The sequence below is a fragment of the Agelaius tricolor genome, unplaced genomic scaffold, assembly GCF_023055355.1.
Source record: "Agelaius tricolor isolate 1412-34295 unplaced genomic scaffold, bAgeTri1.0.p SCAF_2, whole genome shotgun sequence".
Classification (NCBI taxonomy): Eukaryota; Metazoa; Chordata; class Aves; order Passeriformes; family Icteridae; genus Agelaius; species Agelaius tricolor.
In genome coordinates, this window is record NW_027269262.1 from 76200226 (window position 1) to 76217686 (window position 17461).

Sequence of the window (17461 nt, forward strand, 5' to 3'; positions counted from 1 at the left end):
TGCACCTGCAAAACATTGTGTCCTTGAGCATAGCTGTAGTATGATAACAAGTAGTGAGAGAGACATGAGAAAAGAAAGATGTAACCCCTAAGGTATGAGGAAGAGCTGATATTGTAGTATAGCCAATAGATTGCTTAGCTTGCAGAATATGTATGAGCTTATTACTTGTTGTGCATAAAAGCCTGATGCTCTCTTCAATAAACAAAGCTTGCCAAACACTCATATTGAGCGTCCAAGTTTCCCTCACTGCGACAGGTGGAACTAAAGGAAAACATGATTTGAATCAATGAATTATTTTCTTTCTTTTTAAGATTCAATAGAAATCCAAGACAGAATGAAAACTACATTATAGATTAATGCCAGTGCTTTTGAAATAATGCTGGTAGCAGAAGAAAGTTCTCCATCTCCACTGCAGGGATATTCCTGTCTGTATAGTGACCTGATCATAGAATCATAGAATGGTTTGTGTTGAAAGGGACTACAAAGATCATCAGATTTCAACTCCCCTGCCACAGGCAGGGAACCTTCCACTAGGTCAGATTGCTCAGTGCCCCATCCAACCCAATCTGATGTCATATAGCAAGGCTGGAGCTAGACTATATTGTTCTAGACAGGCAAAAGCGTCTGGGCTATGAAGGTGGTGAAGGGTCTTGAGGGGAAGCCATAAAAGGAGCAGCTGAGGTCACTTGATTCGTTCAAGTTTGGAGAAGAGGAGACTGAGGGGAGACCTCATCACAGTCTGCAACTTCCTTGTGAGGGGAAGAGGAGAGACAGGTACCCATCTCCTCTCTCTAGTGAGAGTGACAAGTGACAGGGAATGGCATCCAGCTGTGTCAGGGGAGAATTAAGTTGGATATCAGGAAAAGGTTCTTCACCCAGAGGGTGTCTGGGCACTGGATCAGGCTCCCCAGAGAAGTGGTCACAGCATCAAGAGTTCAAGAAGCATTTGGACAATGCTCTCAGGCACATGGTGTGATTCTTGGGGATGACACTATACAGGGTGAGGAGTTGGACTTTGATGATCCCTATGAGTCCCTTCCAATTCAGGATATTCTGTGATTCTGTGAGTCCCTCTAATATCTCTGGAAAGTTTTGCTTTGCTAAAGTATTGTGAAAATTGTCTGCCAAATGAAAATGACAGTACTCAAGGAAACAAATATTTGCATTATTAAAGAAGTTTCTGACATCACCCATCATGTAAATGTGTAAATGAGTGGTTGCTTTAAGGAGAGAGGAAGGTTATTTATCAGAAATGGAAGATTTTTCAATAAATGCTCTTGTTATCCACATTCATCAACCTTCTCATTTCCCAGCTGAGAGTTCTTGTGTCACTTGCATATATTTTGACCAAAGAAAGAAATCCTAATGCTGAGAACATACCACAGCTGTGCTCTGTACAGGAGACAGGGTGTGGCTTTACCTGAGCAGGCACACAGGCTGAAGGAATGTTGGCCTGAGCCTTGGGTGCACACCACAGTGTTACCGTGGGCAGCTGGCAGTAAGCAGGACGACCAAGTGCCAAGACAAACACAAACCTTGTGTAGGAAAGTGGACAGCTGTCAGCTATTAGTAGAGCTGTGGAGGAAAATGTTAGCTCTTTAAGATTACACCAATACAGTGAGTGGATTTGGTAGAACTTGCATTTGTTTGGGCTCCTTCTGAATCAGGAGTGCAGCTACAAGGCTCTGTGACCTTCCCTGTTAGGAACACCAACCCACAAGAGACCAAACATCATCCTGCATCACTGCTCTCAAAGACCAGCATCATTTGGTGAGTGGCAGGGAGTGAGTCCTGAATGTGAGTGACAGAAAGGTCCTCAGCAGAGGGTTTAAAAGGAAGAGGTCAGCACATGGTCAAGAAGAGAGATAGACTCACTAGATGTTTTGTTGTTTCAGTCATCCTCATGCCTTGATTCTGGGACATGTAACTAAGCACAGAGATGTCTTCACTGCAGCTTCATGCCTAATGTCACAGCTTCCAAATAATCCCATTTACCAAAGTACTCCATCATTTTCCAAAGCAGAAATGCTGCTGCAGATTTTTTTTTGTGTGCGTTATCTTAAATGAAATATTCTTTTCTTTCTGGTTTTGTGTTTTCTTTTTCTGTTTATTATTTATTCCCCTCAGCTGAGATGTGAGTCATGGCAGAGAACTTGGTTGCATATAAGTCATGCCTTCACATTTTCATTCTGCAATGCATGAATGACTTTATATGCAACTTGGTTGCATATAAGTCATGCCTTCACATTTTCATATCTGCAAGCAATACAGATTACCTAAAAAATGTTGAATCAATCCAAAATACACACTTTGGCCCACAATTAAGTTTTTATCTTTTATAATTTCAGATCTATGGATATGCATTAATTTTCCTCAGTTTTCATTTAGTATCTTCTGTATTAAATTGAAATTGTCTTCTGCCAGTAAAGTATCTTAGTTACATGTCTAAATTAAATTCTTGAGAGGAAGATTTGTGTGTATTTTTCTGTATATATGTCTATGTGTTTAAAATGTGAAATACCATATCTGTGCTAGAATAAGGGCTATTTGGTGACAGGCTGTTGTTCCTCTGAAGCCTTCGAGCTAAGCATTTTCCTGGCCACTGAACTGAGAGCACTTCTGGTTTTGTTGGATCTTTTCCGCACAGAAACACAGGAGACTTCTTAAGAAAAAAAATGTGGGATAGCTCTTCTCTCTCTGTTCTCAAAAAGTGTGCTTTTATGTTCCCTTTTGAATTAAATAAAAAGAAATACCTGTTGAGAGCACTGAATTATTTTCTGGATTTTCACTATTAGTCATTAGTTTTGATTAGGTCATTAAAGAAGTTAAAAGAAAAAAACAAGAGGGTTAAGCTGGCATAAACCTAAATCTTTGAGGGAGACAAATTTCAAGGTCAGTATGTGTGCATACTGTGGTTCTGACCTGACCTAAGTAATCATTCAGTTTGTTCATTCACAGGAGTTTTGTAGCATCACTGCAGAGGAACTGGCATGAATAGAGGTGCACAGACACTGTGCATGCTTGGTGCACCCTCAGACTTTCAAAACCTGATTGATTCCTACAGTCAAGATGCTGGCACAAAACCAGGTATTACTCCTGTACTTCAGGGGATCTCAAACCCAACAGCAAAACAAACAAGAAAATTGCATTTCCAACAGAAAAAAGAATTACATTTCCAACAGAAAGGTCTTAAGATCTTCTTTGTCCATAAAATACAACAGTTTGTATTTTGCTTTCCCTATTGTGTTTAACATAGCATACTAAGGAAAAAATTCCATATAACCAAGTAACTTTTCAAAAATATTCTGACCTTTGATTCTACAAAACCTCATTACAGAGATCAAGCTAAAACCCTTGGAGGGATGAAGGCTACCCAGGTGATTGAGAGTTTACAGAGCTAGAAGTTAACCAAGAATATGGCCATATATTCTAGGAAGAAGCTGTGACAAGCAAAAGTCTGGCTATTTTCTTCCTTTAACATTTTTGCATCGTGCATCAAAAAAAGATAAATTATAAAGCTGGAAAAAACAAACAAAATAATCAGTCATCTTAGTAATTTCAGAGCTCTTTATATTGCAGTGGTTTGGTTTCTACATTTCATATTAAACTGTCCAGGGATTTAAAAATAAGTCAGCAGAACCTAGCAGGTACCTAAATTACTGTCCTACAGGCAGCCCCACATCAGATGCATTCAGTTTCAGGAAAACTCCTATTAGTGTGTTCCTATAGGGAATAAAAGGTGTATCCCTATTTCTCCTGTTATTCCCTCTATCAGATTTCTGGGTGAAATGTAAAGCAGCTGTGGAGTTTCACTGTGACCTCACTCCTCACCCCTTCCCTGCAGCTGAAGAGGGCTTTGCTCACCTCTCCTGCCGGCTCTGCTCCTCCGTGCTTTCCATGGCACACTCCAGGGAGCTCTGCAGGGATTGCAGCTGGTTCAGTGTCTCCTTCAAAAGAAAGTGAGTTACAAACTGCTCCAAACTGGAAGCCTCCTGATAGTCCTAAGGATTAAATGAAAAAAAACCCCAAAAGGTCAGGCTTTGCTTAATAATTTAGAAATACACGAGGGAAGGTTCAGACTTCATTCAGGAAGGAAGCAGGTTGGATGTTTCCATGTTTATAAATGTAAACCACACAAACAACCTTTGCTGATGGGCAAAAAGCCCTCTGAATTTCCAGATGTAGGCACAACTCCCACTCAAACTGAGAGGCTCAAGTACACAGTGACACAATACAGTTTCTACTCAAAAAGACCCATTTCCTTAAATCCTTAACTCCAGTTGATGGCAGCACCACATTACTTCTGAAATGTGGAAAAGCCAAAGTAAGACTGACAGCTGCAGAACTGAATTTAAAGTTTTAATGCAGATCCACTCTTGTGAAAAGATGTTTCTCAAGCCCACTGGCCTGTCTCAGACATTGATTATGGGAATGGTCTTGGAGCAGAGCACGTGCTTAAGATACTCCCCTGAAAAATCCCACCAGCAGTTGGCTGAAGGGCTGTGTGAGAGAGATTGCCTTCTGAATTTAACACTCTTTGACTGATTTTTGTTCCTTTAATTTGTTTAATTATTTTTGAAACCATATATCTGTATGTTTCACAATTTCAAATAATGTATCTAAATGTAATTTAAACTAGAGTTTGGTTATTATAAAAGTTTGCACCTATGCTTAGCAATTTGTAGTGGTTCTTTGAATAATGACATTTCCAATTTATTGTATGTATCAAAAATATTTATGCTTTTTTTTTGTGCAGATAATTTCAGAAATCAATTTTTATGCCTGTTGTCTCCCTGGCCCAATATATTTATTATAAATAAATTATTTATTTATTATAAATAAATCATATTTCCATGGCTGGGGTCAAATTTGATGTTTCTGGCAAGCCCAAATCTGCAAAAACACACTGTTCCCTTCCAACCATGCCCATTAGGTGATTCTGTGATTTGGCAGTTCTGCAGTAATACGTAGGTAATGCTTTGTGAGGGGGCCACCTTTACAATAATATGAACACCCTCTTTATTTTTTTTCTCATTAATAAATGTAACAGAATAGAAGAGACCCCTAGAGCCTCTACTTACTGTGTTGAGGTCACATCAGGAACAGAGATAGAAAATAGATCTCTTATGCTCTGAATGAATTTGTTGGCTCCTCACTCAGCTGATCTTGAAAACCATTGGGCAAAATTCCATCTAAAGCAGTTTCATAAAATATGAGGGGCCTTCAATGAGAAATTTCTTTAGTCACTGCATCTGAAGAAAGATGCTGGTCCCCCACCTCCAAGCTTTAAAGAAGACCTGTCACTTCAATGGTGTGGCCTCCTACACTATCTGAGAACCCATTTGAGTCTTTTTGGTATTCTTAAGGTATTTCATGTTCTTTCCAATGTGAATTACAGCTGAAATGCCTTTCTGATTTTTAGGCTTCTCTTAGAATTTTTCCATGTACATGTTTGCAATCAGAACACAAATAGAAGATGTTTAGAAATTTGAATGTAAAATGAAAGATGTCAGATAATAGCTTTAAAAGCATTTTGCTCTCAAATGAGAGGAATCTTTTCACAATATTTGTTATTAAGTTAGTTCTTGGTGGAAGACTTCTGCTACAGAAATCTCAGGTGTTAAACCACCCATAAATTATCAGAAGTTACTTATGTAGCCAGAAGCTTCAGGGTCTTCTACATTTACTTATTCTGTCTTCAGACTAATCAGCTGTGAGTCACTTTCCAACAAATAACTTTTCATTGATACAATTTTAAAATAGATGCTCATGAGAGATTGTCTGTCTACCTGAAGGACTCATACCAGTCTATAATAATGTTTATGGCAAACTTTCTATGATTAATCTTTTTGTGCAATAGGAAAGCTGTTATTTTATTCTTCTTCTAAACTGTCTCCATTGTAATTGATTTAAAACTTCAGTGAACCTAAGAGATCATTTCATTTCCAAAAATTTTGATTTTCTGGCAGGTTAGAACAACATGTGTGAATCTGTGTAGCATGGACAGATAATTGAAACCTTTCATTGGAAATCCAAGGTATACTTTCATTTGTTTTTCAGCTTTTGCCATTGCTCTTGGAAGTAAGTGAAGAAATCATCCCAGAACTGACTATTTCTTGTAAGTTTTTGAATTGTGTTTTAAAATTCTGGGGATTCAGAAAGTAAATGTTGCAAATATGCTGATATTGCTTCCTGATGATACTCATGGTAAATCTGATACAAGCATGCTGAATTACAACCTAAATGTAACATCAGTATTGTTTCATTTTGCAAACAGTTCAGGTGGGTTCTCACAGATATGGGGATCATATAAACATTAGCTATGTAATACTTGCTGCTGTCTGAGGCTTCTGCTTTCCAACTCCTAGAGAAAAAAATTACTCAGAAAAGCTTTCCTGCATCTTAAAGTTAGTAAGATTTTTTCATTAGAACTACTCCAAGTTTGTGCATTGCACTGGGATTTTGTGGCCGCCACTCTCTTCACAGAGAGCAGCAGGCACAATTTTCCCATAGGATTTTTCCTGAGGAAGGCAGTGAGAAGCTCAGAGAAGAAGAGAAAACCATTATTATCTCTACTTGCTGCGCCTCTGGTTTTGCACATGTGGAATGTGTTATGGAGATTGCTTACCCAAAGTGATTTGCTTATTGGACACCGGTGAAGGTTGTTTTGATTCCTTGGCCAGTTGGGTCAAAGCTGTGTCCTGGCTGTCTGCAGACAGTCACAGGCTTTTCTTTAATATCTTTTTAGTATAGTATCTATAATATTTTAGTATAGTATTCCTTAGTATAGTAACTCTTTAGTATGTAATTTAGTACAGTGTTAGTGTCATGTAGTATAGCTTAATAAAGCAATTGTTCAGCCTTCTGATTCATGGAGTCAGAGCACATTATTCCCCAGCTGGGGGATTGCCTGTTTCTACTATAGGATTTAGTCTTTTTTTCTTTATATTCCTGTCCCATAACTTCTATATTTAAGGCTTCCCTATGAAAAAGGTCCTTGTGATCTTTAGATATGTTTTAGAGTTACCTTATCAGATTTACAGAGCTATTTTTGAAGATGGGAAAGGTAGGCAGGATGCTAACATCATCTTTGGCAGGCTAGAATTATCAAAGACCCTTTCCTTACCCAAATATTAGTGCTCACAACTATTCTATGTGGAATTACTTACTTCTCTTAATGCACGTAGTTGAGCAAATAATTACAAATTATTTACTGTTTTCTTTGAGGAATTTATGAGTCAAGAATTCTGAGAATTCTGAGCTCACAGCAATGTTGGGCAGCTTCAACTCCTGCCCAGTGAAAAATAGCTACTACCTGTCTTTCTAAAGTTCTTTAAAGATCACAGAATAGGGTATTCAGGATATATAAATGATCGTAATAATTGTAATTTAAGTCATGGAGGGAAAAAGATTGTCCATTACAATTCAATTTAAACCTCAAGCCTAGATCTCAACAGTGAGGAATTAGTAGCCATGCTTTGCTTAGCCATCATTTCACCACTCTACTTCCTTTGAAAAGTACCTTATTTTGTGTTTTACTAGAGGCACACTGGTACAACATGTTTGTATCAAATTATTAAGTTTGTCTTGTGGTAGAATCAGCTTGACTGGCATGCCCGGCATTTGTGCTGCCAGTGCATCGTGCCACCAATCAGTAATGGGACCCATGGATGGTATCTGAACATAAACTAGGAAAATGTCCCATTTCTTGAATTTCATTAGCTGTTAGTTACTGTTCATTAGCATACACATTACACTGCACCACACTCTGGGCAGTCCAGATGAAATAAGTCTGTGTTAACATATTGTTCTGCTTGTTAGTTTTACTGAGTGTGAATGACTGAGGGTAATTTTCCACATTTTCCTCATCAAGAGGCAACTGTGACCTTTGCAAGCAGCAAAGATTTGTTTAATGAAACTGAAAATGCACATAATTAGTGATTTCACTGTGGAAAAGGTGACTGTGGTCTTTAAAAGTGTCTACAGGCCACCTTGAAAAGTGAAGAAGAGGTTCTTTTACAAAGGCAGAGGAGGGAGGGTTTAGGAATTTCCTAATGCAGTCCCCATCTCAGAGTTACCAAGGTTCAGCAACTCTTGATCCTCTCAGTCTTTGGTGCCAGCCTCACCCCTCTCCCCTTGACCCTGTTGCTCCATTATCAGAAGAGCAGCTCCTTGAGATGGAGAAGGAGTGGGACATTTCTTACTGATGTATTACTTAGCAATTTTCTGTTTCTTATCTATATGTCATATTAAACATAATTTCTAAAAATATTTATGCTTATCTTTACAGAAAATACCCTCAAGTCAACTGAAAAGCAGTTATCACTGAGTAGAACTCAGTAAGAAATAATCTATTCAAATTTCACTTTATCATTGAATGTCTCCTGCCCTGCTATGTTTAGATCCCAAATTAGAGGGACAATGCCCTGGGTTACAACTTTAAATGAGGATATAAAATTAGTCAGAATAACTTCACTAAAATGAAATCACCAAGATCTAATTCTTCAGACTGTAGGAAGAAATCAAAACAGCATCAGAATAAAATCATAATTTCACTAGAAGCCATATTGAGAGATGCTCAATGTATTGATGTCACACAAATGTAACTTTTACAGCATCCTCACTGTAAAAGGCAGATGTGCCCAATTATTAGATTCAACTTTGAATATGGCACAAGTTTTACAAGTTTATCCAAATATTATATTTAGCATAAATTATGTTTTTAAATTCTTTGGAACAGTGACAATTTCTACTAACCATCTGCAGTGCTGACATAGCAGCAATGAAATAAAATAGGCAACCATGGCTGATTAGAAAGAAGATTGTCACACATTTGTAATAGCACCTCTCAGAACACTCTATCACTCTCCTCTGCTGGCATTGCTGAAGGAGTAATGCACTGTTGTTGCAATAATAGGGTGCACAAAATCCATGCATGGATAAAAAGTAACTCCTATTTAAGTGCTGCTAGGTGCATCAGGTAGCTTAGAGATGAGAAACTGTTTTGGCTGTGTTTGATATTAGCAGGTAGCAGGGAAATGTGTACCACCCTTGCTCCAGGGAGAGGTTGCACTGCTACACATAAAACATCAAAGCCTCTGGTGGTTTTGATAGGTATCAAGAGGAGAATAGCTAGTTAAATGTTTATTTTTCTGCTGTGAAATAATTTCTATTTAGAGGTATGAATATTAAATTAAGGGGGTTTTTGTTTTGTTTTATCTTTATTTTTGACTAAACACATAATCTCTGCTGCTGGCAAAAATTTGAGCATTGTGTCTTTCTGACCCAGTAGGTATAAAATTCCCCAAAAAAAGATCAAAGAAGCTCCCAAGAGTTTTCATTACTCTGATAAGGAGCTAGAAGAGGAAAGGAAAGGCATGAATGTCTGGAATATCCTTGCATGACTCCTCAGAATTGCTTGCATTTTGCATTTATCTTAGTTTGACTTGACTTGCACTAACAGCCACAATCTTAAAAATAAACAAAATAGAAAGTCCAAAACATAATTTAATAATGTTCCCAGATAAAAATAGCATTTATCTGTAGGGTCCTCTCTGCCTTGTAGCAGGGTGGACCTGGTGATATATTTAGCATCATCACCAGCATTTCTCTCTTCAGTTGAGAGACAGTCAATTCAGTTACTGACTGGAACAGGCTTCTCAGGGAAGTGGTGGAGTCATCATCCTTGGAGGTATTTAAAAGATGTGCAGATGTGGCACTTGGGGACATGGCTGAGTGGTGGATTTGGCAGTGTCAAGAGGTTAATGGTTGGACTTGATGAATTTAAGGATTTTTTCCACCTTGAATGATTCTAAACCTTAATGATGCCATGATTTTTGATTGACAAAAAAAAAAAAAAGAAGTTATAAATCTAAAGGAACAAATGAACTGTTTTCCAAGTGAATGCATGAAAATTAATACTCAGGATAAACAGAGCAATACCTGTTTTTCTTGTGCAGCAGCTATTCATTGCATTAATTCTGTGAAAGGTGCATTTGTAAAAAGTGTAATTTCAAAGAGAACAAGACTATGTTCTGTGAAAAATGTTAATAAATTCTAACCTCATGGAAAAATGGGTGCCAGCCAATTTAACACAGTTTTTATGAAAACAAAAAAGCAATTTAAAACTTCATTTTTGCTCAAATATAATGTTAGTTGTGGAACACCATTGTCAACAAAGACTTATCTAACTTTCTTCCAAGATAATTTGTTTTGAGATAAAATTTACATAAATGCTACTGTTACTATTAGTCAAATATGCAAGTAAAAAAAAAATCTAGGCATTCTGGTTTATAATGGGTATCAACCCTCAAGATTGCAGTGATTTACATAATTACCATAAATGCACTATCAGTAACTAAATTTCAAGCCCTGTGTTACTCTCTCAGCTCCTATAATCTTCTCTTTTATTTTACTGGCTCCTATTTTTAGAGTAATCAAGAAATTTTCAAGTAATGATAAGGCTGCACTGACTTTTAGCTTTGGGTTTTTCTGAGTAAAGCAGAAAAATTAATGATTTCATAGAAGCAGATAATTGGACATGCTGTGTTTGTCATTGAATCCTTGGTGTTGCACACCACACCCCCCCTTTCTATGTTTTTACAAGCAACATGTAAAAAGCAGTTAGGGTTTCTTGCCCCCCAAAAGACTTGGAAGGCTATTCGAGAACTTTGTAGCTCCACTGAAGAATTGTCTTGTTTTCATCTTAAAATTAATGTTTATGTTTTGTGTATGTAAGTACTGCATTAAAACCAGGCCTAAATAAATCAGTTTTGATCACTACTGCTCAAATGCATTTTGCTAGTTCACCTAGTCTGGTCCCTTGCTCTCACAGATAGATCATTAGGTGTCTTTCATAAAAGAGCTGCAAAGGAGGGAAGAAAGTCCCTCCAAAGTAAAGAATCAGACTTTTGCAGAGTCTGAAAAAAGGAAAATTTGCAATGTTCCATCCCTCTTTTCCTCTGTTGTCTGCCATTCCTTCCCATGCAAGCCTGCTATTTTTTTGTCTCCAAAAGTAGAGCTCTACCTCAGTATTTACAGGAGTAGTGTGTGCCTCAGAGGTGATCACTGTGCACTCAGAGGTCATGACTGTGCACTCAGAGGTGATCACTGCACACTCAGAGGTGATCACTGTACTCAGAGGTGATCACTGTGCACTCAGAGGTGATCACTGCACACTCAGAGGTGATCACTGCACACTCAGAGGTGATCACTGTGCACTCAGAGGGGATCACTGCACACTCAGAGGTGATCACTGTGCACTCAGAGGTGATCACTGTGCACTCAGAGGTGATCACTGCACACTCAGAGGTGATCACTGTGCACTCAGAGGTGATCACTGTGCACTCAGAGGTGATCACTGCACACTCAGAGGTGATCACTGTGCACTCAGAGGGGATCACTGCACTCAGAGGTGATCACTGTGCACACAGAGGTGATCACTGTGCACTCAGAGGTGATCACTGTGCACTCAGAGGTGATCACTGCACACTCAGAGGTGATCACTGTGCACTCAGAGGTGATCACTGCACACTCAGAGGTGATCACTGTGCACTCAGAGGTCATCACTCTGCACTCAGAGGTGATCACTGCACACTCAGAGGTGATCACTGTGCACTCAGAGGTCACCACTGTGCACTCAGAGGTGATCACTGCGCACTCAGAAGTGATCACTGTGCACTCAGAGGTCACCACTGTGCACTCAGAGGTGATCACTGCGCACTCAGTGGTGATCACTGTGCACTCAGAGGTGATCACTGCGCACTCAGAGGTGATCACTGCGCACTCAGAAGTGATCACTGCACTCAGAGGTGATCACTGTGCACTCAGAGGTCACCACTGTGCACTCAGAAGTGATCACTGTGCACTCAGAAGTGATCACTGCACACTCAGAGGTCACCACTTTCCTTCCTGCTGTGAGGATATAGCACAAGCAAACAGTACTGGAACAGAAAGTCATCTTCTGGTTAGATGGGATTTGTATTGAAGTATATTGCTTCCAAATGCAACTCAGTCATCTGAAAGATGTTCCTGGAGAAATCTAACCCTCTGCATTTTTAGCTTCGAACCTCCCATCAAGCAATGGGGCATGAACAGTTCCTACACTCCTGAGAGCTTCCCAGGTGCAGTTTAGTTTGGTTTGGCAGGAGGGATCTGGCCCCAGAACAGTGAAAGGAAGTCAAAGCTTCTTGAACCTGCTAACACACTGGAATGTTTTCTGCCACAAATTATGATGGTTTCACTTTCAGATAGCAGAGGACTGGAAGGTTGGAGAAAACTCAGCTCAAAAAAGCTGTGCTGACAGCTCTTTCTAAACTACAGAGGGCAATAAGTACACAGAAATCATGCTGCTCTGGGTCATTGAAAACTGACTCAGCCACTGTAGATACACTGTGTGCAGGTGGGTCCCACAGTGCAGGTCTTCAATTCCAGAATTCTTTTCTATACATGAATTTTCCAACTAGCACATCACTTAGAAGAGAGTAATAAATGCTGCTAGTACTCAGTGGCTGTTCAAGGGACTCAGTGGCTGCAGTGGCAGACTGGTGACAAAAAGTTTTATGCTCCACTAGGAGAGAAAACCCAAGTCTAGCCTGGGATGCACGTCAATGGCCATTTAAAACCACATGAACCTGAGCAAGGAGCAGCTTGAGCTATGAGCTGTCTCACATCTTGTGTGTCACTGGTGAGGAACATCATTTATTATGCTATCTCAATGTGCTAACTAACTTTTGCTGCACATCCAGCTCTGATTTTAGATGGCTGAAGTCCAGATTTTAGACCACGAACTTAAGTAAAACTTGAACTACTTAAGACAGAAATTTTAATATTTGCATTCCAATGATTTATTGGGTAATGAAGTCACATAACCTATCTGTTTCCTGAGAAGTGAGTTCCTGTTGAAAACAATCCAAACTTTGAATTTAATTTCCATACAAAGATGTAGTGTCGGAGCGTATCCTTGGCAGAAAGCTCTATTTTAGAATATTTGAGAACACCTTTTTTGTTTGACTGTGTTCACACAGAGTTTCTACTAAATGGAATTAAAAGTGCTTTTCCAATTTTAGGCTTGAATCCTCAGTTAAGAAAATAAAATTCAAAGAAATTGTGGTTTGGTTATATTTTAGATGGGTTCTTCAAGTAGACATAGGCAACACTAATATTCCAGATTTTCTTATCCATATTTCTAGTCAGGCCAGTACATATCTTTTATAATCTCATTAGTCTGCAGGGACTTCTCCTAATTAACTTTCTGAAGTAATTCTTAAATGCAGTCTTTTATTTACTTCCAGTTGCTGAGATGACATCCTGCCCTTCAGCAGCAGTATTTGATACATATGGCTATTTTAAAAAAATTATGCATAGCTAAAATGAACCAATCTGTTGCTTTTTAATATCCAGCTCAACACGACAGTGAGTCAGTGCCCGTTCATTATGAGTGGAAGATGCACAGCATGAATGAACAGACATTCAGCTTCCTGGCTCAAGCTGTAAATAAATAATGTACACTTTTGGGTTTTTATTTTGGCAGGTTATGTAAAATGTATGAGTACTTTACTCCTGCAAACACCTGAATACCAAAGATAACAGCTTCACTAAAGAAGCACAGCTTTTTCCACATTGATCTCTCCACTGATTGACTGAAAAAACATCCAGGGTTTTTTGACCCCAGGGGATCTCACTGAATAATTTTGGCTGAAATTTCTGGTTTTGGTGATTAGCCTGGTGTGGATCTGTGGCTGGGTTTGGAGGATCTTGGCTCACTTCCCTCACCTTTTGAAGCTGTTCCACCTTGCACAGGACATTTAACTGTTCAGCCAGGGAAGAGGAGGGAATCACCCAATGTACTGATGCACTTTTGGTCAGCCACACTGCTGGGATGGGGTCTGAACACAGGAGCAGGTACAGCCACAGTGAACTGAGTGCCAGCTGGATTGGCTGCCTGGCATGTCCTGCAGCCCTGCCACATCCCTGGTGAGATGTGCAGGTGGACAAACCAACCTTCTTCCCCTGAGAAGCATCTCCTCCCTCCAGGCTAAAGGCCCTCTTGCTGTGCTGGTGGGCAACAGCCCTAACACCTGCTCTTGGCAGGCTCTGTGACCACTGCTTTTGTTTAAAAGGCCTCAAATGGAAATGAAATCTTGTTCTTGGCCAGGAGGTTTCCCTCAACCCACCAGATTTTTTTTTCAAATTTGGTCTATTTCCAAATGTTGGTGTTGATACTTACCCACATTTGGCAGGGGACATAGAACCCTCTTCACACAACAGTGCAAAGAACATTCTTCAGACAATTCACAAACATTTTGGCTATATCCAAACTGCAATAGATTGCAGACAGGACTTAAAAGATTTTGTATACAACCATTTTGACAAGGCTTTTCTGACTGGATTTTGCTACAAACATGCATATTTGGAAGAACTTAAATATGAATTAGTAAATTCTCATAAGAAAACTACAAGAAATATTCCAAACAAACAAAATATACAATGTAAGAAAAAATTCACAATCTTTATTTACTTTCTTTGTTTTGTCCATTGCCTTCAGTATGGTTATGTTTAAGTCTTCCAAGACAGATAGAAAATTTTCATACTCTCCTAAGTGCTTTGAAAAATAATCTAAAAGAAGAAAAAACCCCACATCACCTACAAATGACCTCAAAAATCAGTGTCTCATTAAATATCAGCTTCATCAAGTCTGAATTAAGTTACAGCATTATTGAATATCTAAATGCAAAATGAAAAGGAGTTACAATGAAAAGGATAATTTTCTTTTTAAATTTTGTATTCTTTCTCTGCAAAATCATTCCTGGCATTCTTAAAATACCAAGATCAGTATTTCAAAATATTTTATTGAAATAAGTGATCTGTCAAATTCACAAAAAATGTAAATATCATTTTACAGATGAAACAAACTTATTTTCAAAATATCTACATCTTCTTTGTAAATTGAAATTTCAGTCTAATAGTCTTCAATTGCTAGCAGCAAGTGAAGTTTTCATATGTATGTGGTGAATTTGATTATATTGATATGAAAATGAGTAATTCTGGTAGAGCCCTTAGAGGAGAGAATATCAGGTGGGGGCTGTTGTGGGGCAGGGTTGGGAGAGAGCAGCTGTTTCTCTGAGAAATGAAGAGACCATGAGTTGGCCAGATAAGCTTCTAGTCCCAGGTGCTGTGACATTTTCAAACAATTACAATGCATGCAAAATTAATTTTAATGAAAATCATGGAAATAACAAGTTGCAGGATGTCCCTGTGTAGCTTCTCAAAGCAAAGGACTTCTTTACAGAAAGAGCTGATGTAAAATCAGAGGGACTACAGCAAGAGGAGGAAACAAACCTGGGAAATGATGACCCGACTTCCCATTTGGTTGATGTGGTGAAATACAATAGAGGGAAGAACAGGAAAGAAGTAGTGTAGAAAGAAGAAAGAAAAATAAATAAATAAAATTATGTTAAAGCTTAGAGACTGTGTTAGACAAGGCATTTAAACATCAGATCACCTGGAAGAGCACAAAAATTAACATCTAAGTGGCAGACAGGAAGAACAATATTAGATAGGAGCTTTTTGAAATAATAAATAGCAACCCTTCAGGGCTTTTAAGAGGTCAGCATGAGCTCTCAGGGGAATCATGAAAACATAAGTTACCAGGAACACTGTGATGTGACCTCATATTGCTGCGAGATTGAATGAAATTATTTAGAATTAAAATGTATTATTAATTAGTACCCTGGATTTTTTTTAGCTTCATTTCTGAGATAAACTCATATAGCTCAGAAAGAGATGTATAATCACAAGCTTAAATATGGATTGAGTAAATTCAGTACCAGATTCACAGATGAGAAACACCCTAGTGGCAACATTTGAAGGATTTAAAAGGCATTTGAAGCAGCCTGTACTTAATCAAAACAGACAATAAACAGAGTCAGTGCTGGACTGACACCCCCAGGCCAGCAAGCCTGTGCAACATCAGCTGCAGTAAATCCCATGTGGAACAAAACCACCTCTCTTCCTCAGCCAGGTTTATACAATTTTGGCCAGATGCTCAACCAGCAGAAATTGTAACAGCCCAGTTCACTTCAGATAAGCCTCTTGTCACATATTTATAAGCCACAGGGTGAGGTGGTTTTTAGGGGGTTCTTGGCCATGTCACCCTGTGGATGGGTAAACAAGCTGGTATTCAACTTGACACTGTTCATCTTTTAAAGGTGTTCAACATTGCTGACCATTGGAAAACTTACCAGGCTGCCATGTTTCCCTCAGAAACTGTCTGGTGTTGACGAGTAGGATTTTTTTTTCCTGACATTTTGTGGGAGAACCTGCAAAAACATTTGTAAATTGTTTTCTGCTGCAAGAAGCACTCCTAAATCAGGTGCTGTTAGATAAGCTGGAGAGCAAACAGGGTGTTGGGGAAATGACTCACAGCTCAGAATGAGGTACAGAAATGGGTAATTGGGCCAAAATCTGGGCCTTGCAGGAGTTTTATTGCAACAAAGGATGATAGAGCTTGTCAAACTTGCTGTTCTCCCTGGCTCAAGTAGGAGGAAAGTAATGAATTTTCTTTTAGTGGGGGTATATGACAAGTGTTAAAGTGAGAAACTAACTAGAAAAGATAACTCATACTAAGGGGAAATAAAATACAAGTCATCTATCCATCCATCTATCTGTCTGTCTATCTATCTATCTATCTATCTATCTAATCTTTATGTCAGAACAGATCTTGAGTCTCAGAGAGTGTGAAATACTGATTAGGAAAAATATTTTCAAAGCAAATTCTGCACATAGGGGATGACAGAGCCTGAAAAGATTATAAGCCATCTGCATTTTCCCAGGAGTTCTCTGAGTGGAAATTATTTTCTGTTTGAGCTACAAAGATTAAACAGAAAAAAATAATCACATGGCATGTTTATTTGCACAGGGCTGCTGTAGGCAGATTTTGTTCTTCCCCAAAAAAGAACTTACCACAGAGCTCTTCTGTGTCAAGAGTGCTGGAAAGATAAGAGTATAGAAGGTTAGTGAGGTTAGTAATGTGGTTTTTTTGTTGTATTGGTAAATAGTGCAACTCAAATATTAGCCTGACTGGCACATGAAGCCCCTGCTTGGGCTGCAGCAGAAGATGCAAGTGCCTGGCTCTGGCTGGCCTTGCTCTGCTGCCTTAAGTCAGAAGGCTGCAGCCTTTCTGAAGCTGGCTGCAGGTTCAGCCTCCATTCCTGGGCCCATTCCCACTGGCACCTTCCTACTCATTGCAAGCTCACTCTCAAGTTCAGCCTTTGTGCACCACAATGCAGTCACTGCTCCTCAGGCCCTACACATTTGGCCCCGGTTCTTGCAGAAATACATCTAAACACCAGAAATTTTTGGTTTGGGGTTTCTTCCTCCACCTTTCTGCCTGTACTCCCCTTCTGTGGCTGTCATGTTGGACAGCAAGGCTCAGAGACCTTGGCCTTCCATGCTAAAGAAG

At 39.1% G+C, this 17461-nt stretch overlaps 1 protein-coding gene across 1 annotated transcript in view; it reads right to left on the minus strand.

Moving 5' to 3' along the window:
- The window catches only part of NECAB1 (N-terminal EF-hand calcium binding protein 1), a 54820-nt gene that overhangs the window by 12115 nt on the left and 25244 nt on the right, over positions 1 to 17461 (minus strand). The window contains 4 exon segments of the mRNA XM_071421623.1: positions 2529 to 2640; positions 3866 to 4001; positions 14519 to 14616; positions 16963 to 16988. Of these exon segments, the coding sequence (XP_071277724.1) occupies positions 2529 to 2640; positions 3866 to 4001; positions 14519 to 14616; positions 16963 to 16988 (372 nt within the window).